This window comes from Penicillium subrubescens, assembly GCF_028828155.1.
Source record: "Penicillium subrubescens strain IBT 31985 chromosome Unknown utg000011l_segment0_segment0, whole genome shotgun sequence".
Lineage (NCBI taxonomy): Eukaryota > Fungi > Ascomycota > Eurotiomycetes > Eurotiales > Aspergillaceae > Penicillium > Penicillium subrubescens.
The window spans coordinates 1,957,787-1,972,502 of record NW_026643161.1 but is presented as its reverse complement, the minus strand read 5'-3'; the positions used below and the strand labels follow the sequence as shown (position 1 = coordinate 1,972,502).

The following is a 14,716-nucleotide window of genomic DNA, read 5'->3' as shown; positions in this document are numbered from 1 at the left end:
GCAGGGTCTGCGGGGAGGATGGGTAGTACCGCATTGCATGACGGAGGCTGTAGGAAGGGCATTCCGATAGAGGGGTTAAGCGCCAGGTTAGAATCATCGTGGGTATGAAGAGTGCAGACAGCGTACATGGATACAATGCCATTGTATGTAGTATGTACTTGTCCTCCAACACGATGGGGCACATGAGATCTACATAGCTAAGCGCCGACGCCATCGCCATCAACCAGATTGACGCCTCCCTCCTACTGCAAGCCCAAACTCTACCTTGAAGATCTCGAACTCAAACCACTGACCTGAATACTGACTACTGACTACATCCTAAGCACAGAGGTAAAAAGAAAGTGAAATGTATTTGCCGCCACGCAGATAGCAGTTGGTATCAAGATCAAGTCAAGCCTCATAACAGATAAGACCTTTCAACGCGAAAAAAAAATGCTATCATCATTCGTGTCGGCAGCACCACAACAAAAACCAAATCAAGCGAGAAAAGAAAGGAATTTTCCAAGCGCAGCAAAGTTGTGTGAAAAGGATAAGAACCAGTCCATCCATATCACACCAAACCAAGCTCCGACCTCTCCTTCTAAAAACTCCCGCTGAAAAAAATAGTTATTGCCAAGTACACGCCGACTGTTTGGTTCAAAGAGATCTTTTTTGTGAGATAATCTCCTCAGAGATGCAAGCCCTCTAAAAGAAAATAGAAAAAAATGGGATCAAGGGCTCAGCCCTTGATAAGAAGAAGATAAAAAAAGGCACGAAAAGATGGGGTTCCGGACATGAGTCAGTGAGAGAGACATTGTGCACCGGAGACGAAGTGAAAAATGACCAAAGATAAAAAGCACAAAGATCAAATCAAGATCAAGTCCCATGAATGACAGGTTGTGGGAAGACATCAAGCCTTCACACAATATTGGTATCCCTTCCAGAGATTCGTGCAGCTATCGTCCAGACCGGTGTTCCAGGCTTGCAATTGAGCAGCGGTGATACCGAATTGCACTTCCACCTTGCGGCAGTAGTCACCCTCGACGATGGTGTAGTACTCCTGGCAAGGGGAGATGGTGTAGGGGTACAGCTCGGCGCCGGAAGTAGGGGTAGCGGCGGTGGCAGCCGGGGTCTGGATAGCTGCGACAGGGGTGGTGGTAGGGACGACGGTGCTGGAAGTGGTAGAGGTGGCAGTGGTGGTGGGCGCCGCGGGCTCAGGCAGAATGGTGGTCACGCCAGTGGGGTTGGCGGAGGACGTGGTGGTAGGGCTGCTGGAGCTGCTAGAGCTGCCAGAAGAGGAGCTACCACTCCAGTTCGAGCCAGTGAGAGTACTGATAGTGCCGTCGTTGCAGCTGCTAGTACCAGAGGCCCAGCCGAGCAGACGGTTGGCGATATCAGAAGCGTAGCAGTGAGTAGCGATACCAGCGCCGAGGTTACCACCGGACGCGATAGAGCCAGAGTTGTAGCAGCGGGCAGCCTTGTAGTAAGCAGTGACATCGCCAGTGCCGCCGTTCGCCTCGATGAGCTGCTGCAGACCGTCACCCTCGGTGGTACCCATGGTACCATCACGGATCATCTGCTCGATCTCGGACTCGGGGCAGGGGTTCTGGACGTTCTCGGGGGAGCTGATACCAGTGTTGCAGCTGCCCTTGCCGTTATGAGACTGCATGAGACCCGGGTTGACGACGCCGTTGTTGGTGGTGTGGACACGGACACAGCCGTTGCTCTCCTGCATGATGATAGCCAAGATGAAGCGGGCGTCGACGCCGGACTCGCCGGCGATTTTGTTGATAGCGGTCTTCATGGTGGCCATCTCGGCCTCGGTGGTATCGGGAACACCCCACTGGGAGCAAGAAGATCCCATGATCTCCTTGTTGGCGTCAAACATATCGTCAAAGCTGGAGACCCAGTTGGAAATGGCGGGCCATCCGTCGGAGACGAGGCCGGAGCCACCGAAGACGGCGGCGTAGAGGTTGCTGCTACGTCCACTGAGGGAGTGAGAGGACGTGGCTTGGTCGACTTGAACTACACCTGCAGAGGCGCGAGAGTGAGAGTATGCGACTGGAGCCCCAGAAATGAGGGGGAGGCTGCCAGCAGCCAGAAGGAGTGGAAGAGTGAAGTACATCGTGACTGAAAAAGGAGTGCCCAGCACGAATAACAGAAACAGAAAAAAGAGAGTGAAAGAGAGAAGACTTGCTTGCTGCTGAGAAAGGAAAAGAGAGAAAGAAAGAAAAAGGTGAGCAGCACACAAATGGGTATATGTACCCTGGCCTCATCCCATCTTCAGCAACTCCGTCCGCCTGCAGGATAAACTCTAGGAGATGTGGAGACCCTAGTAACTGTACAGAAGGCTGTAATGTACGGAGTATTCTCATCGGATTAATTCTCCTTCTGTCCCAGCCCAGTATGGACTTCGTACAGCACCCTAGCTGGATACGGGTGACCCAACTCCATAATGCGGCGATAATCAGGGACTCCGACCTCTCATCCTGTCCCAGATAGTCAAGATCCTCAGGAACTGCTGGACAAGGACCGCGTAAGTGGCCAATGATAATTGTGCGGGTTCCTTGCGTTGCAGAGGCTGAAACACGGCCATCTCCACTTGGGAGGGAACGGGGCTTTCGAGTTTGCTATGAGGGGCAGCGATGAGCGGGGGTCGGTCGCTAGTTTCAGGCGTTTGGTTCAAAGGGAGAAGGGACCAAAGAAACCCTAAGCGTAACCCGAGTGGGCGGGGAACATTGAACTGCCTTGCATGGGAGTTGGCCCACTGAACAGTCGGTGATGGCGAAGGCGAAGATGATCATTGGGTGCGGGACGGGCATCTCCGCTCAGCCTTCAGCTGTGCCTAGTAAAGGCACTGCCCAATGAGACTCCCGAGTGGCGGGGTGTCGGTGATGGCCCTTGAGTGGTTTTTTTTTGTTCTTCGGGGATTAATATTTCTTTGTGTGATACGATATTAGAGATTTAATTACTGGGGTAATTTTCTCTGAGCCGCTTCTCGTATAATAAAATTGGATGTGACCACGTCGGATTGACAGGTACAAATTACGGCTGGAGACGTGGACAAGCCGCAGATTCGTGATGAGGGTGGCGGTTTACTGTGGGTCAGTCCCTTTGCCAGGGCTCATGGAGTACGATAGTGAGTATTGTAGGGTATCAATTAATTCATCGGCAATGATCAATCATTCGATACATAGCACAGCCATTTCCACTTTATCGTATGTCCTTAGCCACCTTTTTAGTGTGCTTTGTATCCTTGGTATACCTTACCGAGGACACCAGCTGTACGGAGTACTCTACTTCCAGCTGAGACCTCTCCCAGCACCACCATCCCTATCGCAGGCTGGACTCGTGAAATGTGAGACCTCGATTCACACCAGCCATATCATTTCTTACCGTACATAGTAGTATGTCGTCATCTAGCCTAAAGTCTCAAAGTCTCAAGACAGATCCATAATCAAGCCCCCAAAGTCCATCTTGCCTAACCGCCCTTCGGTATGTCGCATCCGAAGAAATCATCCTGCATGGAATGGCACTCCTGCAGATGCTCCGTATTCCAGAGATGTAAGGTAACACGGAGATCGAGCGCGTATGCAACCCGGTCACAAATTCACCATCACAGTATATTCCGTTTTGCTAGTCTCCCACCCTTTGACTTAGTACTCTGTTAATCTATCGTGATTGCAGTGGCGCATAACCGCGGGCGGGATTTTTTCTTTATTCTTTCGTTCTCTCTTTCGCTTCTTTGAGGCTATTCTACCAATCATGATAGGAATACTGGAAATGATTTATCACAGCCCGGCAAAAGAAAGAAACACTTTCTTTGTGTGATAGTCGAGTACAGTAATATCGTTCTCGGCTTGACTTTCTAGTTTTCTCCTTCTTTGGTTCAACGGTGAGTGTGGGGCGATTCTGAAACGAGAGACAAAAAGGTAAACCTCCACCGAACGCCCGAGCGTACAGTACCACCAGAATAACTACGGAGTAGCACATGGAAAATGAGGCTGTAGTACAAGCATCCCCTAATTCTAGATCATATTTTAGACCTTTTGACATTGTATGCAAAATCAGATATACTGCAAACAGATGACGCTTTACCTAGAACACAGTAATCAACAGGACGTACCGTAGTACAACCATTTGTGACTACTATATGTACATATCAAGCAAGAACAAACACTCCCAATTCCACCCTCATACTATTAACCCACTATATCTACCCCCCTAATCTAATCCGACACCAAGCTTTCCACATCAACCCCCTCCGCCCGATAAAACCCCAAAGCATCAAGCATAGGCCGATCATCAAACCGATACAAATAAACCCCCTCCCCATCACCCGCAAAATGCTGATACCTGTACCACGAAGGAACACAAAAAGTATCACCCTGCTCCCACACAAATTCCTCCTCCCCAATCACCGACCGACCCCGACCACTAATAACATGATAAACGGCCGAGGTCGTCTCGCGACGAGCCGGCGAAGACGCACCGGCCACAATACGCTCGGCGCTACCGCCTAGCACACGGCTCACTGTTCATTTACGTCGAGATTAGCTGGGGCGTTTGGACCGTGGATTGGGGATGGGGGAAATTGGGGTAATATATATCACTATCACTGTGTGATTGCAACGCAAACACAAACGTGGAAAGAGAAAAAGGGGGAAGGAAACAAGGGAAAGGACGGAGGAAAGGAATTACATACCCTCTCGTCCATCCTCCTTCAGATACCTCAAAGCCGCCCACTCCCCCTCCACACCATCAAGTCTGGCCTTCATCTCCACCCAGGGAAATACCAGCGGCGAAGTCTTACTATCAACATCCACCGCCGGGTATCTTGGTTGATCAAAATGCTCGACAAAATGCACGGGAAAGTGTCGGAAGGTAGGCAGATCCAGTCCATCCAGCCAGACCATAGGGCCGGAACGGTCTTTACCATGGTCATGATAGTTCCATGTCGGGGTGAGGATGACATCGCCGCGTTGCATGCTAATGCGTCGGCCATGGACGGCCGTGAAACCGCCTGTTCCTTCGATGATGAACCGCATGGCGAAGGCTGTGTGCCGGTGGGCGCGGGCGATTTCGTTGGGCATGACTAGTTGGAGGCCCGCGTAGAGGGTGTCTGTTGTATAGGGAGCATCTACATCATACAGACACAGTTAGTATAGAGCTCTTTTCTATGGATGATAGGTGTAGATGCTTTGAAGTAACGAGTATACGCACCTCGAGCAGGATTAACGAGCATCAAAACCCGACGCTCAGCCTGCGATTCAGGAACAAGTTTTCCTGCACGCTCCAAATTCGGTCGAATAGACTTGTATTTCCAAAGATGAGGCACAGTAGTTGGATTCGGTGCTGGGGGGTTCAATCGTGCCATCTGTTTCCATAGTGGCAGTGTCTTGCTGCTCTCCAGATCGGCCAACAGCTGCTCCTCCGAGTCCACTGCGGTTGCAACTTCTGTAATTGACATGATCGATTGCAATTTCTAATAAACTTAAATTGGAATTGCTGTGCTTGAATTTGTATTTCTCTCTGGCAGCGATGGCAGCGATGGCCAAATATTATATCCCGAGATCATTGAGCCATCGGGTGCGATGTACAGGCACCGGGGATACACCGGAAGCGCATCCCCGGGAGCAGACCGGGATCGCGGGGAAGGGAAGCACTGTATTCGGGTTATAAGTTATGCAGGTGCGGGATAGACCAACGGACAATTCATATTTCAAATTCCGTGTTGTCTTCATTCACATCTGATATTGGAGAATGGGGTCAACTAGCCAGTCTGAGGAGGGTCTGTCGGGGTGTTCTCTGAAGGTTAGTTTTTCGTAGACATCGGAGTCGGCGAGAAGTATGTACTCACTATTATCTACAGACGCCGAGTTATCCCAGCAACTGTCTCGCCTTCTTGAACTCTCCACCCACAGTCCAACCTAGCCAGACAGCTCACGTCCGTTTGAACATAATCATCGTCGGCGCCGGACTAGGCGGCTTAGCAACTGCCATCGCCCTCGCCAGCACCGGACACACAGTCACCATCTACGAACAAGCCGCCGAGCTTGGAGAGGTACTTCTTACCCACCCCCACCACATTCGCACATCCAATTCTCACAGTCCATCCCCCTAACTTCCTCAAAGGTCGGCGCCGGCATCCAAATCCCCTCCAACTCAACCCGCCTCCTAAGCAGACTCGGTCTAGATCCCTATCTAGAAAAATACGTCACCGAGCCCGAAACAATCTCATTCCGTCGCTGGGAATCCGGAGACATCATCGGCTTAACTAAACTAATCCCTAATTTCCGGGAAACTTTCGGTGCGCCGTACTATGTTATTCACCGGGCGAATTTTCATTCTGCGCTGCATGAGCGAGCGTTGGATCTTGGTGTCAGTGTTAGGCTTGCGGCGAGAGTGGTTAAATATGATTCCCAGGGTGGGAGTATTACTCTTGCGGATGGGACGTCTGCGTCGGCGGATTTGATTGTCGCTGCTGATGGTATGTTCTTGCCCCCGAAGTGGTTGCCTGTCTGAATTCGATGCTGATAATGTGGCAGGAGTCAAATCTATCGCGCGCCGCGAAGTCGATGGCTCAGATCGTCCGCCCTTCGAGCGGACGGGTTTCGCAGCATACCGTGCTACTGTGGATGTTCATAAAATGAAAGCCGATCCCGAGATCTCATGGCTACTGGACAGACCGAGCCTGAATATCTGGTAGATATCACTAACCCCTGCAAGATTCATCTCTGAAATTGAAGCTTGAGACTGACTCCATTCCAGGATCGGAAACCAACGACACGTCATGACTTACACCATCGGTGCAGGCAAGTCGTTCAACATGGTTCTCTCGCATCCTGATAACACGGATCCATCGACCTGGGATCAGTCCACCGCTTTGAGTGATATGAAGCGCGAATTCCAAGGGTGGGATCCAAGGTGCGTATACGCATATCAATCTCAATCAATGAAAGAGAAACTAGTACTGACAACGTCCAGACTCGAAAAAATCATCACTATGATTGAAACAACCATCAAATGGCCCCTAGTCAGCGGAACCCCTCTACCACGCTGGACAACCGGCCGTCTAGTTATCCTCGGCGACGCAGCGCACGCCATGCTTCCCTACATGTCCCAAGGTAAGCACCTCACCCACACCATTCACTCCTCCTCCCCCACCCAAATATCCCTTCCATTCTCGGAACAACCATGCTAACACCCTCCTCAAAGGCGCCGCAATGGCCGTAGAAGACGGCCTCGCCCTCTCCCGTACCCTCTCAAAACTAACGCACCTCAGCAACCTCCCCCACGCACTCCAAATCTTCGAAAAGGTGCGCATCCCACGCGCAACAAAGATGCAAGAAGCCAGTCTACTGAATGGCAAGTTGTGGCATTTCCCCGATGGGCCTTTGCAGCAGGCTCGTGATAAGGCCATGAGACCTGAGACGGTGGGTGAGACTTTTGCTCATAGTCCGAATCAGTGGAGTGATCCGGCGACGCAGATGTGGGCTTATGGGTATGATGCGGAGGGGGAGGTTGAGAGGGTTTGGAAGGAGGAGACCCAGGAGGGTAAGGAAAGGGGGAGTGTTAGGAGTCAGCTTTGATGGGGATGAGTGAAGTAAAGGATGGAGGTTGAGATGTGGTGTTGCTGCGATTGGGTTGTGCATTGTCATTGCTGGAGATTTCCGCTTCAGCTTGGCACTTTTACCTAGATTGTTCTTCTTTGTGTGTGTGTTTGTTGGCCTTCCAATCTAAAAGAGGCCTCTAGATTCTCTTCTCGGGAAAACTTTTCATATTCTCTCGGAACGCTATATCGCTCAATAGATCTAGTATACACGGGTTGCCTTCGCCCAAAGCTCCTGCTTTGCTTCCTCACTTCCTCTGTCTATCTACGCCCGTTGCAAATCATCTTTCATATACTGTCGAATACACCGCTGAGAATTTCAATCTTCGCTGTGTCATATACTGTCGAGCACACCCGTTTCTTCGAGCTCAAGACGGACTCATCTCCCGTCGCGAGCTCATGGTTATGGTTTCCCACAAAAAGCAAATTGAACCAAATAACTTGTACCGAATGTTCACCGAGAGGCATGCCAATTTGAAACCGGCCATGATTCGGATTGTGGGACTGGCGAAGGTATCGGATACATCTTCGCTGTGTCTGAGCCATATCCTCAACCAATCAACTTCGGCATGTTCCTATCGAAAGCAATGAGGAGACGTGACCGCTCGGAAGGCGGATGTCATCGTTGCTATCACTGCGCTTATTATACTTCTCGCTATTTCTACTCCTCACAAGACAGAGGGGCAAAGTAAGTGGTCACCCTGGAAGAACAAGTGATCGTATCGATATACTTATCCTTCTTCCCACGAGATAGAAGGGTATCCAGTTCAAAATGCGAACTGCTCATGCCAGACATATACGCTTGCTTTCTTTCGACTCTGCTCCTAGCACGAGACGGACTTCGAACCGCAGAGATCGAGTGCTGGCCCCGGTAAGCTCCATCGATAACCTTACCGTGTCACAGGTCACGGGAAGTTGATGTGATAGATGGACAGATCCACCCGCAACTCTCTTAACACCAATAAGAGGAGTGGACAGGCAGATACACCCAATGAGTTTCAACCCTCGACCCCAGGATCAAGTAGATTCCGGTACCAGCTGATCGAGGATGTCGAGGATCTGGGCGGATACTGTCCCGGAGGATACCATCCCTTGAAAGTTGGAGACGACTTGGATGAGGGACGATATCGAATAGTTGACAAGCTCGGATACGGAGGGTATTCAACAATATGGCTTGCTCGTGACCTTCGGAGGGCCAGATACGTGACAGTGAAGGTCCTTACTGCTTATTCTAGTGCTCACACCACTGAGGCCAAAATCATGCGGTCTATTCAAGCTCGCCGTCTCGTCCGGGCCAAGAGGTTGTTCCGGTTCTCATCGATGAATTCTGGGTTGCCGGCCCCAATGGAAGACACAAATGTCTCGTCACTTCACCAGCACGGATGAGTTTGTTCGATGCTAAAGAGGCTTCGGTTTTTGGTCTCTTCCAACCTAAACTCGCGCAGTCAATAATCGCTCAATTTGTTCATGGGGTCGCATTATTTCACAGTGAGAACATAGTCCACAGAGGTACGTCATACAACGCGATGCAAGCGTTTGGACTACATGGCTAACTTCATCTTTTCTCAGACCTCCATCTAGGCAACATCTAGTCCAGTTTCCAGAATCGATCAATAATTACTCCACGCCAGAACCGTACAACAAATTTGGCGAGCCACGGTCAGAAACAGTAATCCGTGTCGATTACATGCCATTCTCAGATGGCGTCCCAGCACAGGTATACATTCCCGGCTGGTATGGCATCCGCAGCAACGACCTCCCCCTCGGCAAAGACCATATCATCCTCGGCGACTTCGGACAGTCTTTCAACCCGCATACAACGTCCATATTCTCTTCAAAGACCCTTCCACATCTCCAACCACCGGAAACCCGCTTCTCAGACAAACCCCTTTCATTCCCCTCAGATATATGGACACTTGCCTGTACCATCTGGGAGGTCTATGGTCAAAGACCGTTTTTCGAAGTTTTCTGGGCAACGGCAGATCGCGTTGCCACGGAGCAAGTCGAAGCTCTGGGTATCTTGCCTCCAGAGTGGTGGACAAAGTGATCCATCAGATCGGAATGGTTCAATGAGGAGGGCGAATTGGATGAATCATAAACGTCTCGGGTTCATGATGGTACTCGCAGGACTTTGGATATGAGGTTTGAGTATTGTGTACAGAAGCCTCGGGGCGGAGGCGGGATTGGTGGTTGTGTGGGAAGATGAGAGGAGGGCGTTTGAGGTGATGATTCGGTCGATGCTGGCTTTTCGGCCGAAGGATAGAGCGACTGGTCAAGAGGTATTGCACCCAGAGTGGATGAGACGCTGGGGACAACCAGCGCTGGAAGAGAGTCGGAGTACTTTACGCTCTACGATGAAAAAGGAAAGCAAATGAATATCCAGAGATAATTTCGAAATGCGTCTCTCGTGAGAGCTTGAATAATGATACAGTACTACCACTTACTCTATCGTCCTGGGCATGATACATAGTAGATTAGAGGAGATGGCAGCTTGTCACAGCCGCTTGGGAATAATTGAGCCACTTGATCGCTTTAGCACTAACGGGTGCCAGTATGGACCCGGCTATATCTTCTCCCGTGGTATTTCCCCATTTCCGAGCCACCTAATCTCACTCAACCCCGATCTCAAAGTGCGGAGACAACATTCGGAAGGCATACCCACCTACCCGATCTATCCCCGGCCAGCACCACCACACCAACAACCCTCATCCCTCTCACAAAATAATATAAGAAAGAAATTCTAGAACTTTTCCACCATCTTAATCTCCTCTACAAATTTAGCCTTCCAAAATTACCCGTAATGTCTCTCCCCTGGAAACGCCTAATCCGTTTCATCGCCACGGACGGCCGCACCCTCCGCGGCGAACCCATCCTCCCCACCCCCGACACTGATCTGGGCTTCATCACCGAGGCAGATAAGTTGCAAGCACGGGTTATCGAGGGCACTGACATCTACGATACTACCGGCGCAACACGTGTGACGGATGAAGTTGTCACTGTAAAAACTATGCTAGGCCCATTGGCACAGGCAGATGTGCCCATACTTCGATGCGTGGGGTTGAATTATGCGAAGCACAGTAAGATATCTCCCTCTATAACCAAATCCAAGTATAAACCCATCATCCTTCGATCCTTTCACTAACACCCTCCCAGTCAAAGAAGCAGGCCGCACCCCGCCCCCGTTCCCCTTCATATTCTTCAAACCCACCACAACAATCCACGACCACAACGTCCCCGTAACAATCCCACAAATCGCCCAAGACTCCCAAGCCGACTACGAAGGCGAACTCTGCCTGATCCTCGGCCGGGACGCAAAAAATGTCTCTATCGACAACGCCCTCTCTTACATCGGCGCCTACACTGTCGGCAATGACATTTCCAGCCGAAAATTGCAGCGCGATCCGGCGTTCGCTGGCCGAGTGCCGCAATGGGGGTTCTCGAAGGGATTTGATACGTTTGCACCGCTGGGGCCGTGTTTGGTTGCGGGGAGCGAGATTGCTGATCCGAGGGAGTTGTTGTTGAAGACTGTTGTTGATGGGGAGGTTAGGCAGGAGGAGGGGGTTAGTGATTTGTTGTTTGATTGTGCTTATTTGGTTAGTTATTTGTCGCAGGGGACGACGTTGCAGAAGGGGAGTGTTATTATGACAGGGACGCCTGGTGGTGAGTATAGTCTTGGCTTATTGTGAAGGCTCAATCTTGGGGAGATGATGCTAATTGTTGTTTACAGGTGTCGGCGCTGGTATAAATCCGCCCAAGTATCTTGTGCCGGGGACGCAGATGGATGTGTCGATCTCGGGCATTGGAACTCTGCGGAACAATGTTATTTTTGCCGAGGAGTGAAGACTCGCCATTGAGGATATATGTGCATAGACGTACGTCTATACACTGGGAGATTTTCGAGGCCACGAGTGCAGCCATCATCGCACCGAGGTTACAGGTTGCATTGGAAATTCATAGACTGCGAATGATACGCTATATTTCGTGAAAATTAGCATAATGCCACCTCATGTCATGAATCAAGTTTTCACATCGAAGGATCATCCTAGCTGACGCACACCATAAAAGCTGCAAGTTAAGCCACCGCGAATCCCATGGAGAGTATCCGGAAAAGATCAGCAATAGCTTCAACGGGAGTAAAAACTCAATTCCTTCCTCTCCGAGCTCACCTTACAATGTGTCACAATTGACTCGTAGCAAATCCTCGAGTTTTCTTGACAGACCTAAGTATCTTCACGAATAACGAATAACAAGGTGTAGCTCACTCACGTTAATCCCCAACCCGGTGTATCTTTTCACGACAACGTTTCCTCAAAAATAGGGGTTCATCCTCATTATCCTCTCCGTATTCAAGGCTCTGCTACCGAGCTCTCGTGTAGATCAACCCACTAGTCACTAGTTTCAACTCCGGGGAATAGTAGTTGCCCACAATCTCCCATGATTGGACAACAGCTAATATGTTTCAGGGGAGTGGTGGCTTATGTCTTGTCTTGGTTTCCCCTTTTTGGAGTTTGGATGCGACGTCAATGAACCATGTACTGTACGGAATGTAGAGCAGCCAAGTGCTGGTACACCACCGGGATCAGCCACCAAGTGGCTTTACATAGACACGAACTATCCTGGCTCCTGGAGGATTCGAGCGAAGACGCGAGGGTTTATTTTTGTTTTTGGTGGCTGGAGCTGGCTGGGATTAGGCAGCTGGAACACGCGATGGTTTTGTATGTCTCGGGAATCGGTGCGAAAAGAAGAACAAGACGTAGTAAATGGTAAGGTAAGACACAGTCGCAGGTGCAAGGTGAATGAACTCGGTTCAAGAACCATTATTAGTAGGGACTGGTAAAGAATTCCCAGATGTCTCAAGATCGGAGTAGTCGCACCAGATACACGACGGACTGTGTGAATGGATCGATATCTACGATCCGGCAATCATTTCTCACTTCAGTCGCCGAGGCATACTTTTACGGAAGAAGTTCTAGTTCTAAGAAATTTTGGATAATGATTCCATCGCAAGGTAGTATTGACACAAGACTCTCCGGAGAGAAAGGCATAATTCTATCAACATGAAGGGGGAGGGGGATAAAAGTCATAAAAAGCGCAACACCACTAGGGGCGCGCCACATGAGAAAACGGGGGTTATTGCGTAAAAGACCGGAAGAATGGCAAAATAGGGGGGGCCTGATCGTAACACCACACACACCGTCAATTGGGTATTGACGAAGACAAGGGTGAATCGCAATCAGGAAAGAAAGATAAAAAAGGAAAACAAGATAGATGGAGCCATCGAGACTCGCGGAAGAACGAAAGACGCCTTGGATCAATCTACCAGAGATTTTTTCGAATCTCTCCTCCACAGCGGGAAAAGAAACTTTTAATTGGTCATCCCAAAGGCAAGACAAGAGAATTCTCGCGCACGCATGCGATCGACGCAGCTGCTACGCTTAGTTGATGTACCACTCAACACCGGCGATGCGACCAGCATCGAGAGAGCCAGCCAGGGCCTCGAAGAAAGCGCGAGACAGGTCGACGGAGTTGTTGTCACAGCCCATGCACTTGTCGACGACGGTACCGGTCTTGGAAACACCGTTGTGGGTGATGGTGACGGACTTGCCGCAGTCACCGTCGGTCATGATACCGTGGGGCAGAGCAAGGACAAGTTCGGTGGTACCGTCGTTGGTGGTGCCGCAAGAGCTGGGGTTGGAGGAAGTGGTGGCAGTGTCGTAGTAAGTAATGTCACCAGTGCAGGGGGAGCCCTCGCTGCAGGAGCCGGTGTAGCCAGAGCTGGTGGAAGAGCTGGAGCTGGAGCTAGCAGAGGAAGTAGACGAGGGAGCAGCAGACGAGGTCGAGCTGCTGGACTCGGCGGCGGCCTGAACAACGGGGGCGGCAGTGGTTGTGGGCTGGGCAGTGGTGGTTGGGGCAGCAACGATGGTGGAGGTGGTGGCCTCCTCCTCATTGAGGGTCTGAGCAGCGGCGGCGGCCTGGACGGTGGGGGTGGTCTCCGCGGCGGTGGTGGTGACGACAGGCACGACGGTGGTCTGAGCCGCCTGGCCGTGACCGGGGTAGATGGTGGTGGTCACATCGACGGTCTCCCAGACGACATCAGTGACGGTCTCCCACACAACAGCGCGCTTGTTGACGGGGGCAGCGAAGCCAGAGATGGCGAAGAAAGCGCCAGCGAGGGCGAGAGTCTTGGTGATTGGGGCCATTTTGAAAAAGATTGGTTTGTCTGAAAAGACGGTGGGTGATAGTCGCAAGTTTTGGCGTAAAGCGAAAAACGGGACTGATCAACTGCACAGCAGTAGAGAATGACAGTGAACACTCGAAAAAGAGCGCGAGTGTAAACGAAAGAGAGAGAAGGACGGTAAAGGAATGACCGTTGTGGGTGGAGTTGGATGGAGAAGAAGGGAGAGACCAGGGGGGGGACTGAGAGGTTTTAAATAATAAGCCGAGCCACACGGGCGATCAGAGTGTCTGGGCCTGGGGCTACTAGGCAGCGTGCCTGAGTCTGCCTGAATTGGCCTGAAAGAACGGGGAATCACCCTGGGCTTCTGGACCCACCACGTTTTTTTCTCTACGAACCATGGATGATTCACGCCACTTTCGACTTTGGATGGATTCTTTTTAAGATTTACCGAATTTTGGGAATTTCGCGAATTATTCTTTTTCTTTTTCCATTCCTTCCCGAACTTCTGTCATCGGAATGTCATTTCGGCAGAGCCACCTTGAATATTCCAACACCGAATCTAGGAACCTCCAGGAACCAGTACAGATCCAGCTCCGAATCACCTTCCGTCCCTGTCAGCCTGTCTGGTACCTGAACTTCGGACCCCCTCGGAAAGCGCCATTCCCCCCACTGATTGGAACGACTAATTTGCGCCATCTTGCGCTGGCGCAGGGGCGTGTGCCACTCAGCGCGACTCGTCTCGACGGGCGTTAGGCAGACTTGGGCCTGGCGGCTCCCTCAGCCGATGTGGCCTCAGCCAATGAATTTACCCCATAATCGGCCCTAAGTCGGGGTCTCGGGGGGTGTACGGAGTACGGAGTACTGTACTAACATACACCCCCTACCCAATCCAAACACATCCAGACACGTCCGCTCGCCGCTATCCGGCCTGCCCCTGGCAAGCCCGC

At 51.0% G+C, this 14,716-nt stretch overlaps 6 protein-coding genes across 6 annotated transcripts; 3 read left to right on the top strand and 3 right to left on the bottom strand.

The window, feature by feature from the left end:
* Positions 1-889: 889 nt before the first annotated feature.
* On the bottom strand, positions 890-2,104 carry N7473_013016 (LysM peptidoglycan-binding domain-containing protein; the record flags this gene model as incomplete). The annotated part of the gene is made up of 1 exon (XM_057158955.1): positions 890-2,104. One exon carries the CDS (start codon positions 2,102-2,104, stop codon positions 890-892), a length of 1,215 nt encoding a protein of 404 aa, XP_057002909.1.
* Positions 2,105-4,208: 2,104 nt separating this feature from the next.
* On the bottom strand, positions 4,209-5,449 carry N7473_013015 (cupin domain-containing protein; the record flags this gene model as incomplete). The annotated part of the gene is made up of 3 exons (XM_057158954.1): positions 4,209-4,513; positions 4,685-5,119; positions 5,203-5,449. The coding sequence occupies 3 exons, from the start codon at positions 5,447-5,449 to the stop codon at positions 4,209-4,211; spliced, it is 987 nt and encodes a 328-aa protein (XP_057002908.1).
* A 202-nt stretch (positions 5,450-5,651) lies between these two features.
* N7473_013014 (uncharacterized protein) lies at positions 5,652-7,798 on the top strand. The gene is made up of 7 exons (XM_057158953.1): positions 5,652-5,793; positions 5,852-6,043; positions 6,115-6,469; positions 6,528-6,684; positions 6,751-6,906; positions 6,967-7,106; positions 7,198-7,798. The coding sequence occupies exons 1-7, from the start codon at positions 5,743-5,745 to the stop codon at positions 7,569-7,571; spliced, it is 1,425 nt and encodes a 474-aa protein (XP_057002907.1). The 5' UTR covers positions 5,652-5,742; the 3' UTR covers positions 7,572-7,798.
* Positions 7,799-8,948: 1,150 nt separating this feature from the next.
* On the top strand, positions 8,949-9,638 carry N7473_013013 (uncharacterized protein; the record flags this gene model as incomplete). The annotated part of the gene is made up of 2 exons (XM_057158952.1): positions 8,949-8,977; positions 9,173-9,638. 2 exons carry the CDS (start codon positions 8,949-8,951, stop codon positions 9,636-9,638), a joined length of 495 nt encoding a protein of 164 aa, XP_057002906.1.
* A 753-nt stretch (positions 9,639-10,391) lies between these two features.
* N7473_013012 (fumarylacetoacetate hydrolase family protein) lies at positions 10,392-11,431 on the top strand (the record flags this gene model as incomplete). Its single annotated transcript, XM_057158951.1, has 3 exons — positions 10,392-10,668; positions 10,745-11,251; positions 11,319-11,431. The coding sequence occupies 3 exons, from the start codon at positions 10,392-10,394 to the stop codon at positions 11,429-11,431; spliced, it is 897 nt and encodes a 298-aa protein (XP_057002905.1).
* Positions 11,432-13,026: 1,595 nt separating this feature from the next.
* N7473_013011 (RlpA-like double-psi beta-barrel domain-containing protein) lies at positions 13,027-13,791 on the bottom strand (the record flags this gene model as incomplete). The annotated part of the gene is made up of 1 exon (XM_057158950.1): positions 13,027-13,791. The coding sequence occupies one exon, from the start codon at positions 13,789-13,791 to the stop codon at positions 13,027-13,029; it is 765 nt and encodes a 254-aa protein (XP_057002904.1).
* Between the last annotated feature and the right edge of the window lie 925 nt (positions 13,792-14,716).